This window comes from Heterodontus francisci, chromosome 7, assembly GCF_036365525.1.
Source record: "Heterodontus francisci isolate sHetFra1 chromosome 7, sHetFra1.hap1, whole genome shotgun sequence".
In the NCBI taxonomy this organism is placed as follows: Eukaryota; Metazoa; Chordata; class Chondrichthyes; order Heterodontiformes; family Heterodontidae; genus Heterodontus; species Heterodontus francisci.
In genome coordinates, this window is record NC_090377.1 from 48822488 (window position 1) to 48848219 (window position 25732).

General features: G+C 43.5%; 1 protein-coding gene across 1 annotated transcript; it reads right to left on the bottom strand.

Moving 5' to 3' along the window:
- Positions 1-9992: 9992 nt before the first annotated feature.
- On the bottom strand, positions 9993-11602 carry c1ql2 (complement component 1, q subcomponent-like 2). Its single transcript, XM_068034492.1, has 2 exons — positions 10997-11602; positions 9993-10492 (listed from the first exon to the last, which is right to left on the bottom strand). Exons 1-2 carry the CDS (start codon positions 11576-11578, stop codon positions 10313-10315), a joined length of 762 nt encoding a protein of 253 aa, XP_067890593.1. The 5' UTR covers positions 11579-11602; the 3' UTR covers positions 9993-10312.
- Positions 11603-25732: the final 14130 nt, after the last annotated feature.

Here is a 25732-nt window from a genome sequence, read left to right on the forward strand (position 1 = left end):
CCCTGCCCTAATCCTAGCCCTGAACACATGTATTTTTCAGGTTTTTCACTATATCAATTCATCATGCTTTCTCTCCTCTGAGTTCATTGCCTTCTCCTCCGTCAATCTCCCCCTCCATGTAAACTCCCCAACTCATATTCATGGCCAGCCCCTTGACCTTGCCCTCTCACATGGCCTCACTTGTCCCACGAATCAATCACAGAAAGGCTGTCTCTGATCCCTGCCTTTTGTATTGCTCTCCACGCCCTTCCCCCTCCCAAGTCTACTTCCTTATGAGTCTGCCCTGGAAAAAGTTCTCTCCCAATTCACTTACAACTGCACTTCCAAAATCCCAACTGTCTAGCCTTTGGTTCTCCATTTGCCACAACATTTCTGCAACTACTGATCTGCTCAACCATACCCTCATCTCCACCTTTGATGCCCTAGTCCCCAGAAAATTCATTTCTCTCTCTCACCCTGGCCATTCCCCCAGTACGGCCCTCACCCCATTCCCTTAAGTCAGAGGGATTCAGACTTGAATGGATATGGCTGAACTGGTTTACCCATTCATCCCGACATTTGATTGGACTATATAAAGCACTATCAGGTCCTGCTCTCCTCTGGCAAAACTGCTCTCTATTCCTGGAATGCCAAGATAATCCCCAGCTTCTTTCCTCTACTGCAGATCATCTTCTTAAACCTCTCTCCCCTGTCTCCTCCAACCTTATCGTCAACAACAAGTGTAAGGAGCTCATGGACCTCTTTGTCACTAAGATTGAGACCATCTGATCAGCTGACTCAGCCACTTCCATCCCTTCCCCTAGCCCAAAGAGCCAAACTTCCTCCAAAGCCCCCACCCCCTACCCCCACCCTAGCCCTGAACTCACATTGTTCTCCAGTTTCTCTCCTATCTCCCCTCATACCCTCGCCGAGCTCATTATGTCCATAAAACACACCTTATGCTCCCTCAAACTTGTTCCCACTAAACTGTTGACCACCCAACTTCTCTTCCTGGCTCCCATTTTAAATGATATAGTTAAAGGTTCTCTCTCTTCAGGTACTGCCCCCTCTCCTTTAAATCTGCCATCATCACCCCTCTCTTCACAAAACTAATCCTTGACCCCCTCTGTCCTTGAAAGCTACTGCCCCATTTCCAATCTCCCTTTCCTCACCAAAGTCGTTAAACAACTTGTCACCTCCCATATCCATGCTGACCTTTCCCAGAACTCCATGTTTGAATCCCTCCAATCACGATTTTGCCCAGCCACGGTATCAAAACGGTTCTTATCAAAGTCAAAAATGGCATTCTATGTGGCTGTGACAAGGATAAATTTTCCCTGCTCAACCTGTCTGCAGCCTTTGACATAGTTGATCACAGCATCCTCCTCCAACACCTCTCCACCATCATTCAGCTGGGTGGGACTGCACTCATCTGGTTCCATTCTGAGCTATCTAATCATCGACAGAGAATCATCTGCAACAGCTTTGCTTCCCACTCCCACACTGTTACCTCTGTTGTTTCCCAAGGATCTATCCTTGATCCCCTCCTATTTCTCATCGACATGCTGCCCCTCAGCAACATCATCTGAAAACACACTGTCTGTTTTCACATGGATGCTGGTAGCACCCAGCTCTACCTCCTTACCTCGTCGCTCAATCCCTCCACTGTCTCTAAAATGTCAGATTGCTTGTCCGACATACAATACTAGATGAGCAGAAATTTCCTCCAATTAAATATTTGGAAGATCAAAGCCTTCAATTCCTGTTAAAAACACAGATCCCTCACCACCAACTTCAATCCTCTCCCTGGCAACTGTCTGAAGCTGAACCAGACTGTTCACAACCTTGGTATCTTATTTGACCCCAAGATGTACTTCCAAGTACATACCCGCGCCATCACTAAGACCGCCTATTTCCACCTCCATAACATTTCCCGACTCTGCCCTGCCTCAGCTCATCTGCTGCTGAAACCCTCTTCCATGCCTTTGTTACCTCCAGACTTGACAATTCCAATGCACTGTTGGTTGTCTCCCACATTCTACCCCCTATAAACTTGAGGTCATCCAAAACTCTGCTGCCTATGTACTAACTCGAAATAAGTCCCATTCACCCATCCCCACTGTTCTTACTGGCCTAGATTGGCTCACAGTTAAGCAACACTTTGATTTTAAAATTGTCATCCTTGTTTTCAAATCTGTCCATGGTCTCGCCCCTCCCTATCTCTGTAATCTCCTTCAGTCCCACAGCCCTTCACAATATCTGTGCTCCTCTAATTCTGGCCTCTTGAGCACCCACAATTTTAATTGCTCTAACATTGGTGGCCGTACCTTCAACTTCCAAGGCCTTAAGCTCTAGAACTGCCTTTCTAAACCTCTCTGCCTCTCTACATCTCTTTCCTCTTTTAATACTCTCCTTAAAAGCTACCTCTTAACCTTTGGTCGGTGTCAAAATTTGTTTTCTTACACTCCTGTGAAGCATCTTGGGATGTTTTATTATGTTAAAAGTGCTATATAAATACAAGTTTTTGTTGAGTAATTCTCAGTTCACCTTCTTGAGTTTGCTGTTATCAGGTTGGTTGGCCTTTGATTGCTCCATATTGCTTGAATTACCGGGCAGTTTGGAGAGGGTCGAGGGACACTGAACACCAGGAAGCCCTCGGTCAGCATATTCAGCCAGGAGAAGTGTGCAGCATTAGGAAAGAAATGCCTTTGTCCAGAGGTCATCAAAGGTCTTGCACCGCTGTATCAGTGTACATAATTCAGAAGTGTTAATGCTGCAATGGCATGATACCTGACGCTCACATAAAATTCTGACAGTCATAGCATTTCAGTAAGTCATGTTCATTTCTTTTCATCTGTAATTTGAAGGTTTGACATTCTCAGAAATAACAAATAATCCAACATCCAGGTCAATGAGCACATTTTAGCTGTCTTGAACTCTAGATGTTTGTTAAAGTGACATTTTCAGTGCTTATACATATTCTCTTTCAATTTGGCAATATACCCTCGAGGTAATGTATCTTCATTCTTCGAAGACATACTGGTCACTTAGCAACATGAAATAATCATTTTTACAACATCGAACATTGGACATACATTGATTTAATCACATCTACTGTTTAAGTGAGCCTGCGTTTGCTTTTTTAAACTCCGAACTGTTGTATGGTATTTAAGATAATTTAGTTTTTTTTTCCTTTATTCCTTTGCAAAAATATTTTTTATTTATTCTTTCATGGGATGAGGGCATTGCTGGCAAGGCCAGAATTTTTTGTCCATCCCTAATTGCCCTTGAGAAGGTGATGGTGAGCTGCCTTCTTGAACCACTGCAGTCCATCTGGTTCAGGTACACCCACAGTGCTATTAGGGAGTGAGTTCCAGGATATTGACAGTGACAGTGAAGGAACAGTGATATATTTTTAAATCAGGATGGTGTGTGACTTGGAGGGAAACTTGGAGATCATGGTATTCCCATGGCGTCTGCTGTCCTTATTCTTCTAGGTGGAAGAGGTCACAGGTTTAGAAGGTGCTGTCGAAAGAGGCATGGTGAATTGCTACTGTGCATCTTGTAGATGGTAAGCACTGCCGCCACTGTGCATCAGTGGTGGAGGGAGTGAATGCTGAAGGTGCCCTTGGTGCCGATCAAGCAGGCTGCTTTGTCCTGGATGGTGTCAAGCTTCCTGAGTGTTGATAGAGCCACACTCATCCAGGCAAGTAGATAGTACTCCATCACACTCCTGACTTGTGCGTTGTAGATGGTGGACAGGCTTTGGGGAGTCAGGAAATGGGTTACTCACCACAGAATTCCCAGCCTCTGACCTGTTCTTGTAGTCACAGTAATTATGTGGCTGCTCCCATTCAGTTTCTGGTAAATGGTAACCCCCAGGATGTTGATAGTGTAAAATTGTAATGGAGAAAATAGTTCTGTAACATTTTGACACTGTTAACAGATTGCTGCATCAACAGCTTAATGTAAAAGTAGCATTGGTCTGTTTGCAAAGAACAAAGAACAAAGAAAATTACAGCACAGGAACAGGCCCTTCGGCCCTCCAAGCCTGCGCCGATCCAGATCCTCTATCTAAACATGACGCCTATTTTCTAAGGGTCTGTATCTCTTTACTTCCTGCCCATTCATGTATCTGTCTAGATACATCTTAGAAGACGCTATCGTGCCCGCGTCTACCACCTCCGCTGGCAACGCGTTCCAGGCACCCACCACCCTCTGCGTAAAGAACTTTCCACGCATATCCCCCCTAAACTTTTCCCCTTTCACTTTGAACTCGTGACCCCTAGTAATTGAATCCCCCACTCTGGGAAAAAACTTCTTGCTATCCAACCTGTCTATACCTCTCATGATTTTGTACACCTCAATCAGGTCCCCCCTCAACCTCCGTCTTTCTAATGAAAATAATCCTAATCTACTCAACCTCTCTTCATAGCTAGCGCCCTCCATACCAGGCAACATCCTGGTGAACCTCCTCTGCACCCTCTCCAAAGCATCCACATCCTTTTGGTAATGTGGCGACCAGAACTGCACGCAGTATTCCAAATGTTTAACAAGAATGTAGTTATTAATCAGAATACTAATTAACAGATTTTAAATCTATGTTATTGCAATTGTACATCAAAATGCTAATAGTGTAACCAGAGGTCAAGGAGTTAAATTCTCCTCCCTTCCTTCATTTTGGGAAAATAGTAGATAATTAGGAGCCACAATGAGGTTGAATTTATTCTGCTTAATGCCCAATGAATACTTCTAGTGAATAGTGAATGAATAGTTCTGGTTCCAGTTGTTATGCAAAGAAAATTGAAGCTAAGACCCATACACCAGTTTCTACCCCCTTGCACATGGCATACATTTCCTGTGGTATCCTCCATTGCAGCTAGGAAGTTTCCCCAAAGTAATCAGGAGCATTTACATTTTATGGGAAAGACAGATACAATTATGTACTTGCACAAATCATTTGTGTGATATCTACCATATCATACAAATCATAAAACATCTGAATAATACAGTCCATACCAGATTCTGCACTTTCCTTCAATTTCTGATGAATGATACTTTCCAAGTATTTACTCACAAACTTCCTTGTATGCAGTAAATTGCTTTTCTTAAAGTCATCTAGGTGTCTGACACACATCAACAACCATTGCCTGCATTAAGGTGCTTTATATTGCAGAAGATCTACGTCAGTGTACCTGTTCCAGAGTATTGATCTTGTACCTCCAGCTACTAGCCAAATGTAAAACGACCGAAGAGGATAAATTTGTATTGGGTGGTAGCACAAAACGGGCAATAATGAATCAGCAGCCCATTTTGCATTCAGCCCAATTTTCTTTTCCATTAGCTTCCAAAGAGTGATAGCCAAGAATATCCGCAAAAACTGCCTTTTGAGTTTGGTCTCAATACATTTCTGACAAAACCGGCTCACTGTCAGGATGATGGACAAACTTTTAACATGTACACTGACTCACCAACTACTTCAATTGGTCATTGTTAAAGACACATTGAGACTTTTTTCCATTGTGGCTAATGCAATCACCCTCTCAGAAAATGCACATCTTCAATCAATGCATCCCTACAATTTTAGTCGTAAATCATAAACGGCACAATGGCACAGTGGTTAGCACCGCAGCCTCACAGCTCCAGCGACCCGGGTTCAATTCTGGGTACTGCCTGTGTGGAGTTTGCAAATTCTCCCTGTGTTTGCGTGGGTTTCCTCTGGGTGCTCTGGTTTCCTCTCACATGCCAAAGACTTGCACGTCTTCACTATGGACGTCCAATCGCTCTACACCTCCATCCCCCACCAGGATGGTTTGAGGGCTCTCCGCTTCTTCCTGGAACAGAGGCCCAACCAGTCCCCATCCACCACCACCCTCCTCTGCCTGACTGAACTTGTTCTCACATTGAACAACTTCTCCTTCAACTCCACGCACTTCCTTCAAGTAAAAGGTGTCGCTATGGGTACCCGCATGGGTCCTAGTTATGCCTGTCTTTTTGTGGGATATGTCGAGCATTCTTTGTTCCAGTCCTACTCAGGCCCCCTCCCCCAACTCTTTTTCCGGTACATTGATGACTGTATCGGTGCCGTTTCCTGCTCCCGCCCCGAACTGGAAAACTTTATCAACTTTGCTTCCAATTTCCACCCTTCTCTCACCTTTACATGGTCCATCTCTGACACTTCCCTTCCCTTCCTCAACTTCTCTGTCTCCATCTCTGGGGATAGGTTGTCTACTAATATCCATTGTAAGCCCACCGACTCCCACAGCTACCTCGACTACACTTCTTCACACCCTACCTCCTGTAAGGACTCCATTCCATTCTTCCAGTTTCTCCGTCTCCGACGCATCTGCTCTGATGATGCTACCTTCCATGACGGTGCTTCTGATATGACCTCCTTTTTCCTCAACCGAGGATTTCCCCCCACTGTGGTTGACAGGGCCCTCAACCGTGTCTGGCCCATTCCCCGCACCTCTACCCTCACCCCTTCCCCTCCCTCCCAGAACCATGACAGGGTTCCCCTTGTCCTCACTTTTCACCCCATCAGCCTCCATATCCAAAGGATCATCCTCCGCCATTTCCGCCACCTCCAGCGTGATGCCACTACCAGTCGCATCTTCCCCTCCCTTCCCCTGTCAGCATTCCGAAGGGATCGTTCCCTCCGTGACACCCTGGTCCACTCCTCCATTACCCCCACCACCTCGTCCCCGTCCCATGGCACCTTCCCCTGCAATCGCAGGAGGTGTAATACCTGCCCATTTACCTCCTCTCTCCTCACTATCCCAGGCCCCAAACACTCCTTTCAGGTGAAGCAGCGATTTACTTGTACTTCTTTCAATGTAGTATACTGTATTCGCTGCTCACAGTGTGGTCTCCTCTACATTGGGGAGACCAAGCGCAGACTGGGTGACCGCTTTGCAGAACATCTCCGCTCAGTCCGCAAGCAGGACCCTGAGCTTCCGGTTGCTTGCCATTTCAACACTCCCCCCTGTTCTCATGCTCACATCTCTGTCCTGGGATTGCTGCAGTGTTCCAGTGAACATCAACGCAAGCTCGAGGAACAGCATCTCATCTACTGATTAGGCACCCTACAGCCTGCCGGACTGAACACTGAGTTCAATAATTTCAGAGCATGACAGCCCCCCCCCCATTTTACTTTCATTTTTAGTTATTTTTTCTTCCTTGTTTTTACATTCTTTTTTACAATTTTTTTTGCATTTATTTCATTTCATCTTAGTTTGTTCAGTTTGCTTACCCACTGTTTTTTTTTCAGGTTTGCACTTGCTGCTGTTCAATATTCAGTGTATTAACACCTAATCTGTAATAATGCTTTGTCTTTCAACACACCATTAACATATTGTTTGCCTTTGGTCCGTGACCTTTTGGTCAGCTATGTGGCCTGGTCCAATCTAGACCTCCTTTGTTATCTCTTGCCCCACCCCCACCTCACTTGCTTATAATCTGTGACTTTTCTAATATTTGTCAGTTCCGAAGAAGGGTCACTGACCTGAAACGTTAACTCTGCTTCTCTTTTCACAGATGCTGCCAGACCTGCTGAGTGGTTCCAGCATTTCTTGTTTTTATTAAAGACTTGCAGGTTGATAGGTAAATTGGCAATTATAAACTTGCCCCTAGTACAGGTTGGTGGTAGGGAAATATAGGGACAGGTGGGGATGTGGTAGGAATATGGAATTAGTGTAGGATTAATATAAATGGGTGGTTGATGGTCGGCACAGACTCGGTGGGCCGAAGGGCCTGTTTCAGTGCTGCATCTCTAAATAAAATAAAAAATAAAAAAAATAAATGTAATGAGAAACAGGCAGTTCTTGAATTTTTCACTAATATAGGACATTTCGGTCTTACATGGTTTAAAAGTAATTTTACAAAGCCTTATCACTTTAATTCCGCTAATAATTCTAAATCATGGAAATTTATGGATTTGAAGCTATGCTCACCATAAATCAATAGTAATAATTATTTATTTATCAGTGTAGCTGCTCCAATGAAATCTGATAAAGCAAACTAAGTTATTTCTTTAAGTTTATTTAATTGATTTTCTAAGGTTAATGTTAACGCCTCGGGCTTCTCTTTTCTCCGGACTGAAAAGTCTCGAAAGATTGTAGTCGATCAATTGGGTATATTGATTGAAAAACCCTGACAGTTTTTCAAATGCATCTTATATGTAAATAATGTTACAGATGCTGCGATGTAATGTTTTAATGTAACAATGGAAAAGAATGTTTAAAAAGCACTGGTAAACCATGTTTTAAATTGATTCATCTCGTTTTTTATCGATTGTGTCTGATGTCATTGTCACCAGCAATATGTCTTTGTGAATGTTATCCGACGTGATAATTAGCAACATGACAGCATGTAGAAAGTGGGGCGCTCGGCAAGCTTTCCTAAATCCCCGGCATGACATTGATAATGTGAGGATACATACATCACTGTCAGGGCTAACTGTCACGCATCTCTCCTCTTTCACAAGCCTCATCAATCCATCATCCTTTTAGCTCTTGACACCTCAACAGACACATATGCGGCGGTGAATGAGAATTGGAAGAAGCAGGGAATACAGATTTAAGAATCTCACGATGAAATTTGTATTTTTAATGCGAACACCAATTTCCTTGCAATGAATCTTCCTTGCCCTTTCACCGTGGGGAATGCTCAGGCCTTTGTTAAAAGTACAAACAGTTTTCCTTTGCACCAGAATAAAGCACAATGATATCTCCTTAGATTTCTATACTGCCCCAGAAAAGACCTTGTATGACAATATTAATTCTTGAAACTTGAAGAATTGGTGTTTTAGCTTTCTCTCTCTGTGTTTCCCTGAACAAATTGGATTTTTTTTAAAGCAAAATGAGAATCGAATGAAACTGACATCGGTACAGTTCATGTTAGCTGAACCAGCTTAAAGATAAATTCCTATTCTCTGTTCTAAAGCTGATATATTGGAGCGATTGATCACTATATAAAGCATGTACATTGTTTATTAAAATTCTTCGCAATATGGATGCTATTTTCGGATTACTTCTGTCACGAGCAGACTACTGGCGTGATGAAGCATTCATATCAACCCCAGAGCAGCTAACGTTCCCTTTAACAAAAACAAGAAATGCTGGAAATACTCAGCAAGTCCGGCAGCATCTGTGGAGCGAGAAGCAAAGTTAACGTTTAAGGAACTGAAACATTAACTCTGCTTCTCTCTCCACAGATGCTGCCGGACCTGCTGAGTATTTCCAGCATTTCTTGTTTTTGTTTCAGGTTTCCAGCATCTGCAGTATTTTGCTTTTATTTTCAAATTCCTTTTATGCTTGTGCGGGTATCAAACGTACAAGCACAACTAATAGGACAATTTGTTGCAAACATTTGCATTCTTTACATTTTAAAAAAGAGAATTTTAAAATAAAACGTTACTGCCTTTCTTGTAATAAGAACACGAGTAATACTCATTTCTGTGGAAATAAACTGCCATGAAGTCTCACAATGTTCAATGTATTGGGAAAACTCCCAGTGGCTATTGTTTAACGTGTGGTGTACAACCACTGGCCTTGTTTTAATGAAAATGAGGAGAATCATCCTTGACATCTTCACGTTAATCTTTGTTTAGTCATTCTTTAAAATGCCACTTGATTAATAAAGCACGTGGTCAGGATTCTACAATAAGATACATGATAGTTATACGACATAAAAAGTGAAGCCGCTGTTGAGATGTGCGATTAATATCTGTAAACACATATTGACAGCCTACGGGCGATAAGAAATACAATTATTAAACGAATTCATGAGACGCATTCTCTGTATTACTCAAAACATGCCAGAAAATCCTGGCTGAATTGTGAAAATTAAATGATGCGACTTGAATAGCAGCAATACGCTGTTTATTCGGCTACTTTCAGTACACTTAAAGGACCAGAACAAAGTACTGTAGAAAAATGACATTTAATGTTGTAACAATACATCATGGGCCGGGATTGCAATTAGATAGGATATTCCATGTACAACGGTGGCAGTATTTTCTAAACATTGTGCGGCATCTCACAAAACTCGGTACTTGCGAGATGTCCACCAGGGATGAACAAATCCAATTTTGCAGTTTATTCTGTTCGGCCCAAGAACTGCTCATGCAGAAGTTGTCTGATGTAATGCATTGTTACTAAGCCTTGCGCCATGTGCCAAGCACACTTTATGCCCTACACAAACAACATGTTAACATTTGGTACAAAAAAAAAGTCTGAAAGAGAATTTAAGTAACCAGAGACAAACTGACATTGACAGGTAAACACCGTTACATAATATCTCATTTATATTCCGAATGTCTAACCTATGTCATTTAATCTGGATATAAAATGAAACCAGAGAAAGTGCTGTATTTGTTATTGTTGCCGCCGTGTGCTTTCCCACCATCTAGTTTAATATAAATTTCATCTCCAGAGTCCAGGTGAAGAACCACACTGTTACTGGCGTAATCGTAATTCTGGTCTGCGTCCTGGGCAATCGCGCTGGCACGAACCTAAACAGCCAAAAAAAAGGCAATAGAACAAATGATTACTTCAAGTGCCACACGCTTGGCTGATAATTTAAGTTAGATCCTCCTCCTCCTCTAACATTACTGTGAAGTTTGGACACCGTGCTGCAAGCTCATGAAACATTTTTTATTTAAGTTATAATCGCCTCTAATATGCAGTGGCGAAAATTTTGCTGAAAGGGGCAACAGATTCAACTGGTTATTCACGATCTTCTGCAAACCAACATAAAAGGTGAATATGGGTTAAACTGAGTTCGTGAAACAAGTTTCTTCATAAGCACCTTATCAGGTGGAGTGACATAAGCTGACCATCCCCGAGTTGACGCCGAATTAATGTCATTGAACAACTGCTTAAATAATGGCAAATCCTGTTACTGAGTTACTTAGAGCATGTGAGGTTTACTACAGTAACACAATGCTGAGCAAAGTGCAGCACAATGACAAAAAGTATCTCCCTGCGGGTAGAGAAGGACCAAAGCTCTCACTCACTTGGCCGTTTTTGCAGAGGTCTGCCCACATGCTCGTCCCATCACCTCCTCTCATTAGGACGTGGTATGTGAAGTAATAGATCCCGGGTACAGCACATGTAAACTTCCCAGTGGAAGAATCGTAGTAGTTGCCTAAATTTGTGACCACATCATCAAATTTAAGGACTTCATATCCTTCATGTGGGCTTTTTAAACCTACATAAAATGCGATCTTCGGGCTCGTCAATGCAGCACTGCTCAGTGCTCCTGTAACCGACCCCCCTGAATCAGTCAGCCCTGGAAAGGCAGACTTCACTAGATCGCCTCTTTCTCCCGGTGGCCCCCTTGGACCCGGTGGACCGGGCTCTCCTGGAGGACCTCTTGGTCCGGGTTTTCCTATCCGTCCAGGTTCTCCTTTCGGTCCTTGGATGAAGGGTGGTGGAGGGATAGCACTAAAATCCCGAATAAGCTCCACAGCCGTGCTGCTGGGTTTGGGGTTGTAAGGATCGCAGATCATCCTGCATGTTCCCAGCATCTCATAGTGAGCGGCAGCTTTCGAACTGTGGACCAGAATTGGGATAACCACGAGGAGGATCAGCACCATGACGATGCACAGCAGGACTGCTGCGATTAGACACTTTCTCCGGAATATCCGAGAAGCCAAATCGAGTAACTCTTTACTTTTAGAAGTAATGGTGGAAGCTTATGCAAATATACATATATTCTTAACAGGAAAATACGAAGTAGTAGTCGATACAATGCCTAAAATAAATTAGGAAAAAAAAGGCTTTCCTTAACCAAAAGCTCGGATCTCCTCAGGCGATGACAGTACTGCCAGCCTCACTTAGCTTCAGCGGCATGTATTCATCATGGCATGGCTTGACAGGAGCAAACGCTTTCAACAGACACCTGCAGCAATCACAGCCCATGGACTGCAACAAAAACCACTGACGTAATGGGTCTAGGGCAAAGCCAAATGCAATGTGGATTAATCACGGATCAATATTCACACCGCTTTAAAAAAAAATAAAATCAAGAGCCCGAGCCTAAGGAGATATTGTGGGTCAAAAAGTTTCACAAATACATGTGTCCTTGGGAAGTTTACAGACAGCCTGAGAAACAGGTGACCTTTCACTGTTCAGAGAATACCATGATGAGCACTTTCAAACACTTGGCTGATGGTGACTTTTTAGTACATTTTTCAGTTTGACTTAGTAAGTGACGAGTTCTCTGTTAAATAAAAACTATGAGTATTAGTAAAATCATTAAAATATTCAACACTTTTCTTGCAATACTAATTAAATAACTTATCTGGAGGGGCTAAATAACTGACAAGACTATTTAAAGATATTGGTAAAAGGTGGCATAACTGTGTGAGTTTAAGACACCCTATTATAATGGGTCAAGTTTGGGAATAGGGTTCCGCGTTTTCTTAACTGCCGATCCCCAATAATATTTTAAACCAGTGATGTACAAACAGGTGGGTATACAATGCAAGAGGAATTCGGAAAACGGAGTCTATGTTCAGACGGCACAATTCAGGTTCACTTTTAAATACACTAACTGAATTTGGTCACTCTCGAGACTTCATTGCTATTACCATTATCTATTTACAATAGCCATTATTGAGTTGATAAACAGGTAATATGATCTAGTGAATAAAGGAATATCCGAAAGTAACCCGTGTAGAACAGCTTAGCCCCACTTGCATAATAAAGACAGAAAATGCTAATACCCATTTGCAGTACAAGAGTTCTCAACCTGAAGCTTTAACTCTATTTCTCTTTTTATTTCAGATTTCCAGCATCCGCTGTATTTCGCTTTTCTATTAGATTGGCGCCTTTACAATGGAGGAAAGTTATCACTTCTATTCACTTATTGTGTAGTAACGTTGGATCGTTAAGGACAATATCCCCCAACTATTGTAAAGTTATAATATTCCTATAAATATACCCTGCGGCTGGGATTTAAGATACCCCAGACATTTTTATAATATTCCTACTGTGTCCGGTTATTCTGACTTCCTCGTCAGTGTTAGAATTTCATATTGTCTGACAATTAATCCCGAGCTGGCGTCTATCGACAGGAGTTTTCGGGATTAGTGCAATCAACTCAAGATACGTATCTGAATAAGGAACAGTTTACAGTTATCAAAAGGGAAAGCATCCCTTCGTGGGATTCCGAAGTAAAGCTTGTAAAGGTGTTCTGGCCAGGTAAGATATGAAAGCTCGCTGCGAAAAACTCCTAATCGGCTTGTTTGTTTGATTAAATGGTCGACTTAATTCCACTTGCAAAATTGCAGTAAAATAAACAATCCAAATAGGAGCGCATACTTATTTTTAACATCCACAACTAGCGTCCATTCTTTTCCAACAGAGTGAGATTGCAACTGTATACCTACTTTATCTTACAGCTTACATTATGGCCAAATAGCTTTGTGGGTACTCTCCGCTATTTTTTGAGGTTAGGAATTGTACTCCTGTATTAGTATCTTGCATTCAAATACTAATGGTGGAATTAATTAGATTTAATTCGCAATGGTTTAACGATAATAATGGTACTATTGATTGATGTAAATCTCAAATGAACTGATATTCTGATTTTCTTCTTTGTTAAGTTGTGTGAAATTATTTTAACATTGCACTGTTAGATTTATAAACCAGCGTGCTCAGTGGTGTGGCAGGGACTATTACTGACCAATTGAAATTTGATCTGAGAATCCTGTTGGTAGTGGATGCATTGACAACCCGAATAACTGTATTGATAATTGGCTTGCCAAATCTCGTGTGACAATGAATGCAGGCTCTATTATATATCAGATCACAGTGGAGTCAACATCAACACCTTGACTGCTGGGTTTTCCTGGCCCCCGTGGCGATGTTTGTATGCCAGGTGGGGGAGTGCTGGGAAAATATGGGGGAGTTGTGACGGGACGGCTTCCTGATGCATTCCCGCCACCGCAGAAGTTTTCCAGGGGTGGGCAGGGAACCAGATCAGCTGCCCACTCCACAGAGGCATACAGTCAACTAAAATGCTTAAGGCCCCAATTTGCCACTGGTGGAGCAGGCAGTCAGGTGCAGAGGCTGCCATCTGAATGGAAGCAGCCTTCCTGTGGCAGGCTGGGGAGGCCATCGGAAACAGAGGCTCCACGCCCCAAAGATGGGCCCATGGGTAGAAAAGGCCAAACCCACAGCCCAAACAGTTCCTGTGGAGGGGTTTCCCCTCCACTCTGCAGTACACAACGGCTTTGATCCTCTTAACTCTTGATTTGTTTCCATGCCTACGAGGATGCCTCCATGTTGAGATGCCCTCAGTGCCCAACCTGCCTCAGCAGTGCCCACCTCTCCAAGTGGGGCGACTGAGGCTCCAGAGCTGCTGACCCTCTGATTGGGCTGCAGCGAGAGCTCACCCACCATTCTTAATAGGACAGCGCACACCAATCAGGAGGCCACCTCCCAGCAGACTGCACATTGGGTACAATGACAGGTGTATATCATTCTAAGCATCTTCATACTGAATCATGATTATGCCATATGCTAGAAATGTCAAAGAAAAACATGAACAGTGTTAATCAAATAAATAATTGTGGGATATAAGCAGAAAATGCTAGAAACACACAGCAAATCTGGCGGCATCTGTTGAGATAGAAACAGAAGTAATGTTTCACGTTGATGATCTTGCATCAGAAATAGAAGAAATTAGAGAATTAACAGTTTGTAAGTAAATACAAAGTCAGGGAAATGGGGGATGGGAGAGGAAGGAACATAAGAAATAAGAGCAGGATTAGGCTGTACAGCTCCTTGAGCTTGCTCTGCTATTCAATAAGATTGCGCCCAAAAACCTAATGATGTCAGTCTTGAATTTATGCATTGACTGAGCATCCACAGTCTAGTTTAGTTTAGTTTAGAGATACAGCACTGAAACAGGCCCTTCGGCCCACCGAGTCTGTGCCGACCATCAACCACCCATTTATACTAATCCTACACTAATCCCATATTCCTACCAAACATCCCCACCTGTCCCTATATTTCCCTACCACCTACCTATACTAGTGGCAATTTATAATGGCCAATTTACCTACCAACCTGCAAGTCTTTGGCATGTGGGAGGAAACCGGAGCACCCGGAGAAAACCCACGCAGACACAGGGAGAACTTGCAAACTCCACACAGGCAGTACCCAGAATTGAACCCGGGTCGCTGGAGTTGTGAGGCTGCAGTGCTAACCACTGCGCCACTGTGCCGCCCACGAGTCCTCTGGGGTAGAGAATTCCAAAGATCCACAACCCTCTGAATGAAGAAATTTCTCCTTATCTTAGTCCTAAATGGCTGGCCCCTTATCCTGAGACTGTGACCCCTAGTTCTAGACTCTCCAGCCAGAGAAACAGCCTCTCAGTAACTACTCTGTCAAGACCTCTAAGAATTTTACATGTATCAATGAAGACACCTCTTACTTTTCTAAACTCTTTAGAATATTCTACTCATTCTCTCCTGTCTCAAGTAGCAGCCTGTCTGTTTTCACACTCTACTAGATTTCTGCTGAAGTTTACTTTTTTACTATTTGGTCAATGTAGGCCCAAACCACAATTCCCCATCAAGTCACCTCTCAGCCATCTTTGCCCAGAGCATATCACAAGCAGGATTAAAAATATAGTTCAGTATATGTTATGCTGTTCAAGTGAGAAATGATTGTGATTTTTGTTATTATAATGCAAAACTACTGTAATGGAAATAGCTAATTTTGCTTTACTGATGCATGGGCCATGTTTTCAAACACTTCATGTGCTATGAACTCAATTTGCATTAAATTACAGTATATTATTTATGAGTGCTCTAACTGAACAGAACATGTACATAACATACCAAGAGGATAACTGCACTTTGCAACAGGCACACAACAGGTTACCTTGCATGAATAATGGGTGTACAGGAACACAGACCTGGGAGTTCACATACACAATTCTTTGAAGGTGGCAGGGAAAGATGTTAAAAACATACAGGATCATTGGTTTTAAAAACAGGAGTACAAAAGCAAAGAAGTTATGCTAAATCTTTACAAATCTTTGGTTAGGCCTCAGCTGGACCATGGTCCAATGCTGGGCACCACACTTTAAAAAGGAGGTCAAGGTCTTGGAGACAGTGGAGAATAGATTTATTCAAATGCAGCCAGGATGAGGAATTCCAGTTATGTGGAGTGACTAGAGAAGCTTGGACAGGCTAGGCTTGTATCTGCTGGAGGTTGGAAGAGAAAGAGGTGACTTGATTGAAACATATAAGATCCGGAGAGGTCTTGATAAGGTGGATGTGGAAAGGATGTTTCCTCTTGTTGGAGAATCTGGAACTAGGGGTCACTGTTTAAAAATAAGGAGTTGCCCATTTAAGACAGAGATGAGGAGAATTTTTTCTCTCAGAGGGTTGTGAGTTTTTGGAATGCTCTTCCTCAAAAGGCGGTGGAAGCAGAGTCTTTGAATATTTTAAAGCAGAGGTAGAAAGATTTTTGATAAGCAACGGGGTGAAAGGTATTGGGGGTAGGCAGGAATGTGGAGTTGAGGTTACAATCAGATGAGCCATGATCTAGTTGAATGGCAGAGCAGTTTCGAGGGGCCGAGTGGCCGACTCCTGCTTTTGATATGCATATTTTCGTATGTTCATATGCTGGGATAATTCTCTTTAAGGAGATAAGGTTAATGGGAGGTTTAATAGAAGTGTTCAAAATTATGATATGTTTTGATAGAGTATATAAAAAGAAACTATTTCCAATAGCAGAAGGGTCAGCATGCAAAGGACACTGATTTGGAATAATTGGCAAAAGCAAGAGAGTGGAATTGAGAAGAAATACTTTAATGCCTTGAGTTGTTATGATCTGGAATGTACTGTATGAAATGGTGTTGGAAGAAGATTCAATAGTAACTGTAAAACAACAACAACAGCAATTTATATTTATATAGTGCCTTTAATGTAATAAAATGTTCCAAGCTGCTTCACAGGAACATTATAAAACATAGCATGATAGCATGACACCAAGCCACAAAAGGAGATATTAAGTCAGATGACCAAAACATTGGTCAAAGAGCTAGGTTTTAAGGAGTGTCTTGAAGGAGGAAAGCAAGGTAGAGAGGCAGAGAGGTGTATGGAAGGTATTCCAGAGCTTAGAGAATAAACAACTGAAGGCGCGGTCATCAATGCTGGAGCAATTAGAATCAGGGATGCAAGAGGCCAGAATTAGAGGAGCATAGATAGTTTGGAGGGTTGTGGGACTGGTGGAGATTACAGAGACAGGGAGGGGTGAGGCCATGGAGGGATTTGAAAACAAAAATGAGAATTTTAAAATCAAGACATTGCTTGACTGGGAGCCAATGTAGGTTAGTGAACTCAGAGGTCTCAGAGGAATGGGACCTGGTGTGAGTTAAGACATGGGTAGCAGAATTTTAGATGGCCTCAAGTTTACGGAGTGTAGAATGTTGGCGAACAGCTAGGAGTGCAGTGGAATAGTCAAGTCTAGAGGTAACAAAAGCATGAAAAGGGTTTCAGCAGCAGAAGAGCTGAGACAGGGGAGAAGTTGGACAATGTTACGGAGGTGGAAGTAGGTGGTCTTAGTGATTGCATGAATGTAAGGTTGGAAGCTCATCTTGGGGTCAAATGTGAACAAACTGGCTTAATATCAGACCAGGGAGAGGGATGGAGTTGGTAACTAGGGAACGGAGTTTGGAGCAGGGAACAAAAGCAATGGCTTCCCAATATTTAATTGAGCAGAAATTTCTTCTAATCAGCACTGGGCATCAGATTAGCATCTGATAATTCAGCAGCAGTGGAGGATTCGAGGGAAGTGTTGGTGAGATAGAGTTGAGTGTCATCAGCATACATGTGAAAACTAATGCTGTGCTTTTGAATGATGCCTCCGGGGGAGCAGCATATAGATGAGAAATAGGAGGGGGCCAAGGATAGATCCTAGGGGTACATTAGAGGTAACAGTGTGGGAGCAGGAAGAGAAGCCATTGCAAGTGACTCTCTGGCTATGATTGCTAAGATTTGAACCAGCTGAGAGCAGTCACAGCCAGCTGCACAACAGTGGACAGGCATCGGAGGAGGATGTTGTGGTTAACTATGTCAAAAGCTGCAGACAGATCGAGAAAACAAGGAGGGAAAGTTTACCTTTGTCACAGTCACATAGTCATTTGCGACTTTGATAAGAGCTGTTTTGGTACTGTGACAGGGCAGTGGTCATTCGGTGCAGAGGGTGAAGGAGGATAGCAGTGAAGATATCTTGAGGATAAAACAGGAATTGGATACATACTTGAAAAGGAAAAAAGGGCAGAGCTATAGGGAAAGAGCAGGGGAGTGGGACATTGGATATCTCTTTCAAAGAGCAGCGCCAGATTCACTTTTCAACTTGGTACTTAGCAGATTTGTACTTTGGTATACTTGACCGTACACAATCTAAAAATTTCTAACAATGCAAAATTAGGAGTTTTTAAAAACAGTGAGGAGAAACGTAAAGGACTTCAGGTTAGTAGAATATTGGGATCATACCAAATGCAAAGGAAGATGGCTGTGGTTGTTGGAGGTCAATCATCTGAGCTCTAGGACATCACTGCAGGAGTTCCTCAAGGTAGTGTCCTGGGCCCAATCATCTTCAGCTGCTTCATCAATGACCTTCCTTCAATCATAAGGTCAGAAGTGGGGATGTTCGCTGATGATTGCACTATGTCCAGCACGACTCCTCAGATACTGAAACCATCCACGCAGAAATGCAGCAAGACTTGGACAATATCCAGGCTGTGGCCTTACCAAAGTTCTGTACAACTCCAACATGACCTCCCTGCTTTTGTAATCTATGCCTCGATTGATAAAGGCAAGTGTCCCAAATGCCTTTTTCACCACCCTATTAACTGCCCTTCTGCCTTCAGAGATCTACGGACAAACACGTCAAGGTCCCTTTGTTCCTCGGAACTTCCCAGGGTCAGGCCATTCATTGAATACTTCCGTGTCACATTACTCCTTCCAAAGTGTATCACCTCACACTTTTTAGCGTTAAATTCCATCTGCCACTTTTCTGCCCATTTGACCATCCCGTCTATATCTTCCTGTAATCTAAAACACTCCACCTCACTGTTAACCACTCGGCCAATCTTTGTGCCATCCGCGAACTTACTGATCCTACCCCCCACATAGTCATCTATGTCATTTATATAAATGACAAACAGTTAGCAGTCAGCAATCCAAGTTACTACTGACCTAGTGGTCACATAATGGACAATTATATATTTGCAGTAGTAAAATTAACTTTAAAATACTGATGTGTCAAGGAATAGATTTCAAAATTATCAGAGCTCAGATGATATTACTTAATTTAGAATTTTAATTCAAAAATACATGGCTATAATTTGAATGCTAAAGTGTAGAGGAAGGAAAATTGGTTTGTAGGTCCAATAAGGAAATGTACAGAATTCAGTAAAAAATTCAGTTCCGAGGAACAAAGGGACCTTGACGTGTTTGTCCATAGATCTCTGAAGGCAGAAGGGCAGTTAATAGGCTGGTGAAAAAGGCATTTGGGACACTTGCCTTTATCAATCGAGGCATAGATTACAAAAACAGTTTTATGTAAAAAAATTTTATTCCTTGCACAAGCCAAATAAAACAGTAACTTAATGCCTGGAGTTTCTCTTTAACTGTACTTGGAAATTTGAAGAAGCTGAACATGAACTATTCAGAGCCTCTTCAAGCTGATAATGGATTCTTTAGAAAATGAATTCAGAGATTTACTTATGTTTAATTTGATTGAATTTTTACCTCTGTATACTCTTTATATTATGTTGTAGATTTTGAAAAATACTAGAGGATTTTCAGATGATTTACTTTTGTTACGACCTGGTGAGAAAGAGGTCTAGGGGTCCCTTTCAGCCTTCACCTGGTCTTACTGTAACAGGGTTTAATTTTAAACACACCGTGTTTTTAGCTCCCCCTTGGTGAATCCTTGTTCACTGCTTTCCAATTATAAGGCAAAGAAACCAGCACAAACAGGCTTTCTTAGGTTTAAAAAGAAAAGTTGAAATTTATTGAATTTAAACTCTAATTCAGTTAACGCCTATGGATACATGCCGCGCCCCAAGCTAATATGCATACGCATGCAAATACAGACAAAAAAGAGCAGAAGAAAAATAAAGTAGAAGGGTTTGAGGCAACATCTGAAAAGTTGTTGTTACGGTTCTGCTAGTTCACTTGATTGTAGGTAGATCTTGCTTTTTGTTGGGGCCCAGTATTCTTCTTAAACCTTTGTCGCTGTAGGAGACTTTTCACTCTTGGGGTTCATGTGTCTTCAGTGGATTCAGAGGCTTGTGAGAAAGTGAGATGGGAGCAGACAGGAGAGGGATCTTCTCAGTCCAGGAGCAAACAGCTTTCTGCTCAAACTATTTGTACAAATTCAAAAAACTCAGGTTGCCCAGCAGGTTGGTCATGTGACTAGCTAGTTTGACCATGTCCATTTGTGTATTCGGCCATCTTAGCAGTCAACCTGGAATGCAAGCTGCCCCACCTTCAACATCTGGTGATCAAAAGTCCATTGTGAGTTGAATGTTAGGGAATGGCTGCTTTGTCCTTCCAAACACCGTCTGTTAATATGCAGATATCTTTTCTAGCCACGGCTGATCTGTTCAACAAGTCCTCCCCTCGCTCCAGTAACAGTTTAAAATCAAAGATTACAGGTTACAGATATTTGTCATAAAAATCTATGTTTCCAAGTATTAGAAAACATGGAACAAAACGCACATATTTTTTAGTTTTTTTCGTGATCAGGACCAAACTGTTTTCCACTTTTGCATTTCATGAAACAGAGGTTCATACTTATTTCAGCCAGAAAAATAGTCAGTTTCAAGACAACTGCAATAATATCAACTTCATATAACTTGACTGATGGATAAGCCATTTAAGTGAAATCAATACTGGCATAAGTCATACAAGAAAATGAGTTATACAGAAATTTTTTATATTTAGGGTGACATAGGAATAAATTAATAAATCCCATTTTTGGAGTAACTGATGTTTGCAGACCTGGGAATGAGAGAGCAGCTTTTCAGCTCTGTAAATGTCACTACCAGTGTAGCAGACGGGGTTGGTGGAGTGTCCAATACCTCACATACATGGAAGGAACTGAAGAAGGTTCAAGACATCAAGGGAAGCCAATAAGTGCAACAATAAACCTTGCAAACATAGAAACAGGGAGGAAACCAATACATGTTACACACCTTCTATTGCAAATCTTGTTGCTGTTAGTACAGGGTCTAAATTAGATGCATCAATTCAAATGTAACATCTATTTTATTGAAAGCACTGATACCCATATATAGGCAATGACTGACCCAAGTAGCAGTTAAAGGAAACCTCGATAAAATGAAGGACGAATTGAAAGGACAAACAGTTTTGTTTGCAACAAAGGCTGTAGAATTCAAAATACAGGCAGTATATGTTGAAAACACATTCAAAAAATGAAGTAGGTCATGAGGAATAATATGGTGGGCTAAAAATTCATTCACACCTGTTTTCAGGCACAGGGAGATGCGATTTGTGATCTTCCTGCACCCGTTCCTGTTGAGGCAGGTAGCAGGCAAACTTTGCGCTGCCTTTTCATTTGAGTGATTTCAGCATGCAGCCCAATGTGACCTGTGCTGCTGGCTGGTTGCATGCTCAACATGGGGCCTAACAGTGTGCGATGATAGCATGTGTTCCGGCTATCCTCCAGCTCTTAAAGGTAGTCTGTCCTTCTTAAAGGGAAGCTGCACTGGATGGAAGGAGGCTGCTGCTGACTTCCACTGCTACAATTGAAGAGAAGGGAAATTGAGCAGCAACGCAGAGAGAGAGAGAGCTCCACGGTTCACACATGCTGTGCTGGAGGCATAAGTCACGTAGTTCAAGGGACGGGGACATCATATTCTCAGGGGGGCCAGGAGGCCCTCAAGGTCTGCTCTCTGAAGGGAATGTGAGCAGGTGGCCAGGGTATGAACTCCTGGACCTGGCAGCAGTGTCGGAAGAAGTTTAATGACTTCACGTGGATGGTCAAGTCAGTGAATGTATCTTCAAAGGACATCTCATACCCCCACACCACCAACCTTTCAAATTGCTTATGCACCATATCCCTATCACACACCCAACAGTAGTCTCTAGCACTCAGGACTCAGGCTTAACACTGACATACTCCACTTCATCCTCACACACCTTCCAATGATACCAGCTTCACACCCACCCCTCGCTGCCTCCACATATCTGCAACTTTCAGCTATGACAGGCACATCTTTCAAACATAATCACTGACATTCTGCCCTCCCTCTTGAGGGATAAGATTCCAACACTGAAATTAGCAAAGCCAAACTGGCCAGGGACGGGCATATCTTCATCCTCTGAACCCGATGGTGCTGTACATCATGAGGCTGGCTGTGATAGAGCCCGTAGCATCCGGCATCACTGAGAGCATTCAGGATGATGGTATGTTACTGCCTCATGCCCCTGCTCAACTTCCATTTCACCATCGTGCTGTTAACTCATGATGCAGATCGTGTGACCATGAACCTCTTGCTTTATGCCCCAATCCCCTCCCTGACCCCAACCCTTGCCTTCAGATTTTATGCTTTCAGAAAAGCAAGAACTGCCACCTGCTCGACCATCACAACCCCAGGAGCAAGAAAGGAAGCACCAGTACACCAGTGAGGAAGAAGCACCATCACCTGATCCAGCACTTGCAGCCACTAGCTCAGATATTGGCACTGCATGAACTTTAGAGGCTAGTATAGAGTCGGGATCTGCATGTGGTGAGTCATTAGGCACGAGTGGGCTGCAACCAGGTCAGGGGGAAAGGATAGCTCATGTGCCAGCTCACCAGAGAGCAAGGTTGCAGACAAGTTCTGCTAACTGGACTCAGATGAGGACTTCAATGGGGTGGCATAAAGGAGAATGTTGGTTAAGTTGCACACAGAGATGCTTGATGCATTGGCAGGCCTGCCAGGCCGCCTTCTATCGCTGTCAAGGAGCATGGAGCATTCTGGCTCCAATGTGGCACAGGGTATCATTCAGAGCTTGACGCCCATCCTTTCCAACATGAAAGGGAATGCCAATTATATGACAACACTTGTGGACCCACCCGTGATACAGCATCTGTTGGTTGCTGTCTCAGCTTCCCTTGCAGCTCAAGTGGAACACAGCCAATGTCCCAGTGCAGCAATGGAAGCTCAGACGGAGATCCATGCTTGTTGTCATGCAGACTCAGACTGCTGCCATCATGGCTACAGATCTCAGTGCTCAAAGGGCCATGCATGGTCTCAGATTTCTTCAATTGCCGAGGGACTGCCCCGTGAAAGTGGCAATGGCTCTCTCAGGGTGACAGCATTTGTACTGCAACCACTGCTACATTAGTGTCCTTGCTGTTGCCTCTCAGCCAGCCAGCCCAAACTGTTGCCATCCATGCCAAGATGGTGCAGTCCAAAACTGGGCCCTTAAGGCCCAGAACTGCTCAAGGATATCCCGTAAGGCCCTCCCTCAGTGAAAGTCAACAGCCTTTTACCAGCCATGCTGCAGTCACTGGGGGAGTAGCACTGCGTAAGAGCACTTAGACAGGCAAAGGCACTCTCAAGACAGGCACTCAGGGAATGTACAAGGGTGAATAGTTCATTTCTGTTTGTATATGTGATGTGTTTTGGCTAAAGATGTTGTGGAAAGGTTGTTGTTGGTGGCTTGTATTGTAGGATTTTGGCTATAATGGAGTGTCGCGGATGGATGGTGAGTTGGAGAATAGTGGAGTCATGGAAAGAAAGGGAAGCTGTCTTATGGAAAGTGGAGTCTGAGCAAGCACTTTCAGACAGCCTGTCTGGTGTAAAGGTGTACCGCATGCCTCCTCCCTGCCTCCTTTTTCTCCTCTTCCTCCTGCTCCTCCTCTCGAGGGAGCCTCCGAATTATTGGTGGCAATGGCTGCACCCTTATGATAACGATGTTGTGGAGGATGCAGCAGACCAGCATAAACCTGGAGGCATGTTCCAACAGCTATTATAGGGCTCTACCTGAGCACTCCAGGTATCAGAAGCATTGCTTCAGCATGCCAATGGCCTGCTCCACAAAGTTCTTAGTGGATTCATGGGTCTCATTACGTTCCTGCTGTCCTCTCATGGTCAGGTGGTGGAGGGGCTCATCGGAATATGTAGAGGGGGTAGCCTTGTTCCCTGAGCAACCACCCTCTGGTTGTTCCTGAAGGAACTAAGATGGCAGGAATGGCAGACTGCCTCAGAATGAAGGCATTGTGGCTGCTGCCAAGACAACAAGCATTCACCCACATGATGTATAGCACATGTTCATACACCAGCTGTACATTGATGGAATTGTAGCTCCTGCGGTTCCTGTACTTCTCCCCATTGACATAGGTGGCTCATAGAGCCACATATGAGCAGTCAATGACTCCCTGCACCATCGGGAATCCCACCATCCTGGCAAAGCCATGTGACCGCTCATCCTGCTTCTCCCACCCTAGAGAGAACACAATGTAAACAGTGTGCAGATTGCAAGCTGAGTGTGGAGATTCGAGTTTGGTGAGTGACGAGTTCAGTGAAGGGGGCGGAGAAGGTGCTCCATTTTTCTATTTTTTTCTACTTCTTTTACTCTCCAGTATTTGGTTCCTGCTTCGGTGCAGTGGAAGGAGCTGTTTGGTGAGTACCTGGTAAGCTATTCTACTGAAATAAATAGTCTGTAAAGTTAAACTGTGGCAGGATAGCTCTGCCAAGTGGAATGTACAGCCTGTGGCAGGTGGGAAGTCATGGGCGCACCCATGTGTCCTAGACAAACACATCTGCAGTAAGTGTCACCGGCTGCACAAGCTTGAGCTCTGGGTTTCGGAACTCAGGCAGCGGCTGGAGTCACTATTGTGCATCTGCGAGGCGGAGGACTACGTGGATAGCATGTTTAGGGAGGTGGTCACACCGCAGGTTAGGAACGTGCAGGCAGATAGGAAATGGGTGACCGCCAGGCAGCCTAAGAGAACCAGGCAGGTAACGCAGGAGCCCTTGATATGATTTCACTTGCTAATTGGTTTTCCATTTTGGATACTGCTGAGGGTGATGGTTACTCAGAAGAGTGCAGTCAGAGCTAAATTTGTAGCACCACAGGTAGCTCAGCTGCAAAGGAGGGGAGGAAGAGGAGTGGAAGAGCAGTATTGATAGCAGATTCGTTAGTTAGGGGAACAGACAGGCATTTCTGCGGCACTAAACGTGACTCCAGGATGTTGTGCTGCCTCCCTGGTGCCAGGGTCAAGGATGTCACGGAGCGGCTGCAGGGCATTCTTCTGGGGGAGGGTGAACAGCCAGAGGTCGTGGTCCACATTGGTACCAATGACATAGGTAAGAAGGGGGATGAGGTCCTGAAAGCAGATTTTAGGGAATTAGGAAGGAAATTAAAAAGCAGGACCTCAAAAGCAGTAATCTCAGGATTACTCCCAGTCCCACGTGCAAGTGAGCATAGGAATAGGAGAATTGAGCGATTGAACACATGGGTGGAGAACTGGTGTAGGAGGGAGGGCATCAAATTTCTAAGACATTGGGACCAGTTCTGGGAAAGCTGGGACCTGTACAAGATGGACGGGTTGCATCTTAGCAGGACTGGGATGAATATCCTCGCAGGGAGATTTGCGAGTGCTGTTGGGGAGGGTTTAAACTAAATTGTCAGGGGGATGGGAACCTGAGAGAAAGCTCAGATTGCAGGGAAGAAAAACTGGTAACTTGTCAGGGGTGTGGG

Excerpts from the sequence above, each read along its gene's own strand:
- c1ql2 (XM_068034492.1), bottom strand. The coding sequence starts at position 11,578 with ATGGTGCTGATCCTCCTCGTGGTTATCCCAATTCTGGTCCACAGTTCG. Across the intron at positions 10,493-10,996 it reads ACCTCTGCAAAAACGGCCAA|GTTCGTGCCAGCGCGATTGC; the intron begins GTGAGTGAGAGC and ends TTGGCTGTTTAG.